This window comes from Prionailurus bengalensis, chromosome A1 (assembly GCF_016509475.1).
Source record: "Prionailurus bengalensis isolate Pbe53 chromosome A1, Fcat_Pben_1.1_paternal_pri, whole genome shotgun sequence".
Lineage (NCBI taxonomy): Eukaryota > Metazoa > Chordata > Mammalia > Carnivora > Felidae > Prionailurus > Prionailurus bengalensis.
Window position 1 is genome coordinate 88,089,765 of NC_057343.1, and position 6,164 is coordinate 88,095,928.

Genomic DNA, 6,164 nt, shown 5'->3' on the forward strand with positions numbered 1-6,164 from the left:
GCCAAGATAGTGAAAAGGGACCTTTCTCTCCCCTAGCCATGTTTCCTTCACTTCCGTTAGCCTCCCAGTGTTGACTCATCCCCCACCAAGACAGAGAGAGAGAGAGAGAGAGAGAACAAGAAAGAGAGACAGAGAGAGATAGAATAGGAGAGGGAAAGAGAGACAGAGACAGACAGGGACAGAGAGAGAAACAGGGAGAGACAGGGAGAGAAGCTGGGAAACACAAAGACAGAAACCGAGACTAACAGAAGCAGACAAACAGACTGGAACAGAGAGAGACAGAGACAGAAACAGAGACAGAGACAGAAACAGAAACAGAGAGAGACAGAGATAGAAACCAAGAGAGACGGTGACTAACAGAGATAGACAGAGACAGGAACAGAGAGAGACAAAGACAGAAACAGAAACAGAGAAACAAAGGGAGACAGAGACAGAGAGTGACAGAGACAGAAAAAAAAGGAAAGAGAGAGACAGACATAGTTGGAGAGAGACATAGAAACCAAGAGAGGCTGAGATACAGAGAGAGACAGACACAGAAACAGAGAGACAGAGACAGAGACAGGGAAAGACAGAGATGGACAGAGAAAGAGACACACAGACAGAGACAGACAGAGACAAAGACAGAAATAGAGACAGAGACAGAGAGAGATAGAAACAGAGAGACAGAGATAGAGACAGACAAAGAGAGAGAGACAAAGATAGAAACAGAGGGAGAAAGACAGAGACAGAAACTGAGAGAGACAGAGACAGAAAGAGAATCAGAGATAGAGACAGACAGGTACAGAGAGAAACAGAGAAATAGAGAGAGACAGAGACAGAAACCAAGAGAGACAGAAATTAACTCAGTCCAGCCCTGTCTCCAGTGTCTGGGGCTCAGGCCTCTCTGTCTCCAGCAGCCATGGCAAACACACAAGGTCGAGACATCTTTCCACCCAGCTGCTCCATCATCTTCCTCCTCCTGAAGCTTCTGTCCTACAGCCTCTCTGCAAAGGGTAGGAGAGCTCCCCATGTCCCTTCCCCATGTTAGGAGGGAACCCCATGCATGGACAGGAACACAGTAGAGGGCTGAACTTGATCCAAGCAGTCCTTCCCTAGGGACCCTGGGCACCAGCATGGGGTGGTGGTGGGGAACCTGGGTGTGGGTGGGTGTCCCCTGGGCGTGGGCAGGGGGAGATACTGGGCACAGGTTGGGGGGGGGGACCTTGTGCCCGGTGGGGTGGATGGCCCGTGGTTTCCTCTCACCTGACCTAACCCATGCTTTCTGCTATGACCACATAAGGGAAAGCCGATTTCTCTGTCTCTGGTCCCGGCCAACCAGTCCTGGCTATGGTGGGGGAAAGTGTGAAGCTGCAATGCCATCTGTCCCTCAATATCAGTGCGGAGGACATGGAGGTGAGGTGGTACAGGAAGGAGCCGTCCCCAGCTGTGCACCTGCGTAAGAAAGGCAGGGACATACCTGAAGAGCAGATGTGGCAGTATAAGGGCAGGACGACCTTCTGGACGGCTGGCCTGGCCCAGGACCAAGCTGTGCTGACCATACACAATGTCACCGTGTTCGATAATGGGACCTTCCACTGCAACTTCAAAGAGAGCACAGGGTCTGCAGAGGCCACCCTGTGGCTGAGAGTGGCAGGTGAGGGTTGCTGCTGGGGCTCCTGACCTTCTCCTGGTCTGCCTGAGACCTTTTCCCCCAGCTGCAGATTGTCCCATTATGACCCTGGCCTGGGCGCTTCCCACAGCGGGCGCTAACGTGTTTGTGGCAGCCTGGGCGCATCTCACAGCATGCACTAATGTGTTTCACAAGGACAGGTACATTCAGGACACCTGGTTCCTTTTCAAAGTTACCCCCACTGTCCTGGAGAGAGGGGTAGCAGAGGTAGGGATGGGAGGACAGAGGCAGAAAGAGATACAGAGAGGAAAAGACACTGATTTTGCAATACAGGAAAGGTATTTGATCTTCCTGGGCCTTTTCTGTTTTGTTCTGTGGTTTCTCAGAAGAGGGTAGCATATATGGCATATAAATATTACACAGAGCAAGTAGTCTGAAAAACCCTGATACCTGCTGGAAATTTTCAGGATCTGTGCTTTTCTGTCAGAAATGGTAATGGTTGCAGAGGCTGCAAAGCCTGTCTCTTCCCACAGGGCTGGGCTCTGAGCCCAGAATCCAAGTGCGAGCTGGCTGGGATGAAGGTATCAGGGCAGAGTGCACCTCGGAGGGCTGGTACCCAGAGCCCCAGGTGGAGTGGAGAGACTTCAGGGGACAGATCCTACCTTCCACGACCAACCTCACAGTGTCGCCAACAACGGGCCTCTTTGCGGTGGTGTCCAATGTGACTGTCTGGGACAGGGACGTGGGGAACCTCTCTTGCTCTATCTCCAACCCCCTCCTCCAGGAGAGGATGGAGACCAAGAGCCACCTACCTGGTGAGTGTTCTGCTCCATTCGACCTCAAGATCTCTGAGCACCCCCAGACAATCAGTAGTTAATATCCAATACTCCGCATAGTTCCTTGTGATGAGACCTTGTGAGATCTAGTCTGTCAGCTTCCAACTACACAACACAGTAGTTAACTATAGTTTCCATGCTGTATGTCACCTCCCTGGGACTTATTTTATAACTGGAAGTTTGCACCTTTGACCCTCTTCACCCATTAGCTTCCCGATCTTTCACCTCTGGAAACCACCAATCTGTTCTCTGCATCTATAAACTAGGCTTTCTGGTTTTCTGGAGGTTTGGATGGTGTTTTGTTTCATTTTAGATTTCACTTATCTGTGAGACTCTATACATTTTTCCCTGTCTAACTTCACTTAGCAAAGTGCCCTCAGGTGCATCCATATTGTAGAAAATGCCTGGATTTCCTTCTTGTTTATAGCTGAATAGCATCCCATTGTACAAATATATATTTTTTTCTTTATCCTTTCATCCATTGGTGGACACTTGGGCTGTTTCCATATCTTGACTATTGTAAATAACACTGCAATAAATGTAGGGGTGCATTATCTTTCTCAGTTAATATTTTTGTTTTCTTTGGATTAATACCCAGAAATGGATTGATGTGGTAGTTCTATTTTTATTTTGGGGGGGAACGTCCATCATCTTCTCCACAGTGTCTGCACGGAGAGCTCCTTTCGTATTAGCAGTAAACAGTATTCCCTTGTCTGGATGAACCACAGCCTGTTTATGCATTCACATTCTGAAGGACACCTGGGGGCTTCCAAGTTTCACTCTGTATAAAATTTTCCTTCTAAACAACCTCAAGTTTCAGAAAATTTGCAGGAATGATACACAGAATGCAGACCCACTCAGTATGTAACCTTTTGCCATTTGTCTACCATCTCTCTCCTGTGTGTCTGTCCATGTCTGTCTGTACAAAGGCACACACATGTTTTCAGGTCATGTCAGGTTAGTTCACAAGCACCTGCCCCCTGACCCATGAACCCTGTGGCTTGTGTGCCCTAAGAACACAGGTGCTCTCTTACCCTGGTATTCTTGCCTCCCCAAACTCTCTTTTAGGTCAGGTGCCCAAAAGTTTCCCATCAATGGCATGGAGGGCAGTGGTGCCTGTGATCCTCATTGTGGTGGGGCTTGTAGCAGCTGTCTTGTGGCAGGAGCCACCTGTCTTTTCTGGAAACGTCAGAGGAACAGGAATAGGGTGCAGCTGGAAGAAGAGAGACTGAACAGAGAAGAGGAACAGCTGTCCCAAGGTAAGCAGGCCCCAGTGGGACAGACGTGCCCCTTCCAGCCAGGGCACTCGTGCAGAGCCCAGCATGAAGTCCCTCCTTCGTGTACCCTCAAGCACAGGAGGAATGGGAGAGACCTGCCCAGGCCCCAGCTCAGGGACTTCCCACCTACCATATGCCCAGTGAGATCCTCCATCACTAAGAGGTGCTTGGCTGCTCTTCACTGGGTGACTTGGGGAAGACTGGCGGGTCTCTGCTGTGGAGACAGATGTGAGCTTGAACCTGGGAAAGTCTAGCAGTCGAGGGTGATGACAACATCCTGAAAATGCTCAAGCAACAAATACAGCAGCAAGCCTGTCACCTGAGAGGATCTTGTTGTGAGCGCGGGGATCATCATCAGTATGGATCATTCCACTCGCCTGTCTGCTCTCCTCCCTGCCTCCTGTGTCCTTGCTCATAGCTGTCAGGCCCCGATCTGGGGAACAGGTCAGAGATGTGTCTTTATGACAGACATGGGAAGGCTGGGCCATCAGGCTACGCCCCACAAAACCTTTCCCTAGGAATACAGTGACCTGGATTGTTTTTTGGGCACTGAAGAAGGGATATTTGCTCTTCCTTTACAGGGTCCCTGCGAGACCTCATTACATCCTGTTTTGACTTAGCTTCACAGAACATGAGCTTTCGCCCAATCTGGTCAGTGCAAACCCTACAGTTTCACATCTTTCTGTTTCATTTCAGGCTGGCCAGAGGACATCATCTATGGTGAGGACCATGCTGGGGGCTGGAAGGGCCTGCTCCCTGCATGTGTGTTTATGGGCGCATGTGTGAGTGCATGTATGTGTGGGTGTTACTTGTGCATGTTGTACATTTATGTGCTCATGTGTGTGTGCATGTTATGAACATATGTGCACGTGTTTTCATGTGTGTGTGCAGTGTGTACAAGTATGTGCATTTGTGCATGTGTGTTCATGTGTGCCTTGTATGCACATGCACTCGTGTTTCTGTGTGTATGTGCATGTGCATACGAGTGCTGTGTTTGCATGTTGTACATCTATGTGCATGTGTGTGTTTGTGTGTATGTGTGCACATACATCATGTGTATGCACATGGACTCATGTGTATGTGCACGTGTGTGCACACATGTGTGATCCATTCTATTGCAGAGTGCAGAAATGCTGTGCTAAATGCTGGTTCCATGGCTGTAAACACCAAGTTTAGCTGCCCTGAGGGACTTTAGCTCCTGTTTACTACCTGAGGGACAGACAGGCTGCAGAGCCTGGGCAGCAAGAGAGCCAGATCTTCTGAGGCACAGTCACTGTGGGGGACACTGTTAACACAGAGAGTGCAGAGCCAGGACACTGTCTCAGTGGGAAGTGTGGGGCGTGTGCACAGGGTCCTGGACAGAGAATGGTGACACACAGGGAGCCACTTCCGCTGCTCTGGGATGGCCTGTGTGCACAGGGTCCTGGACAGAATGGGGACACACAGGGACTCCCAAGGAGGCATGGTTCCACCTCCATGCAGGAGCATAGGTGGGGACCCTAACCCCTAAAGCTGATCCTCTCCTCTTCCCGCAGTGAGCCCATCCCTGGACCCTGACACTGCAAGCCCCAAGCTCGCTCTCTCTGAGGACAGGAAGACTGTGAGGCGGCTGTTCTTTGAACAAGAGCTGCCCAACGCCCCCAGCAGATTCGACCGGGACCCCTGTGTGCTGGGCCTGGAGCAGTTCTCAGCTGGAAGGTATTACTGGGAGGTCCAGGTGGGGCACAGGAAGGCCTGGAACCTGGGCGTGTGTCTGGAGAGCTTGGATCGGAAGGGAAGGATCCCCAAGTCCCCTCAGCATGGACTCTGGGCCCTGGAGCTGTACAAGAAGGGGTTCTGGGCACTTGCCTTCCCAAGAGTTCGCCTGCACCCTTCGGAGCCCCTGCATCGTGTGGGCGTTTTCCTGGACTGTGATGCAGGCAGAATCTCCTTCTACAGCATGGGCAATGGATCCTTCATCTACGCGTTCTCTGGACTGTCCTTCTCGGCACCCCTGAGGCCATTCTTCTGCCTCTGGACACACGACCCCAGCCCCCTAACCATCTGTTCAGAATGCCAGCCCCCAGAGGCCTTGGGGCCTCCTCAGGGTGAGGGACAGGACAGGGTGGGAACCCTCCTCCAGCAAGACCCATGATCTCTCTGCTCCAGCCTGTCACCGATTTGGGGGAGATGTATCCATTCTAAGTCCCAGCTAGATCACATACAAGGGTGAACCTTTCTGAATAATCCCCTATTACCTTCATTTTCCTTCCCTGTAAAATACTGGCAGTATATTATGGGCTGAATCATGTCCCCTCCAGTTCACATGTTGAAGCTCCAACCCCCAGGGCCTCAGAATGGGGCTATATTTGGAGATGGGGTCTTTACAGAGGTGGTTCAGGTAAAAGGAAGTCACTAGGGTAGGCCCTGATCCCATCTGATCCCATGTGACTGGGGTCCTTA

General features: G+C 51.0%; 1 protein-coding gene across 1 annotated transcript; it reads left to right on the top strand.

The window, feature by feature from the left end:
- Positions 1 to 788: 788 nt before the first annotated feature.
- On the top strand, positions 789 to 5,945 carry LOC122471032 (butyrophilin-like protein 10). The gene is given in 7 exon segments (XM_043559445.1): positions 789 to 992; positions 1,280 to 1,633; positions 2,143 to 2,424; positions 3,502 to 3,593; positions 3,596 to 3,704; positions 4,419 to 4,442; positions 5,258 to 5,945. Coding segments are annotated over 7 exon segments (1,554 nt in total). The 5' UTR covers positions 789 to 898; the 3' UTR covers positions 5,857 to 5,945.
- Positions 5,946 to 6,164: the final 219 nt, after the last annotated feature.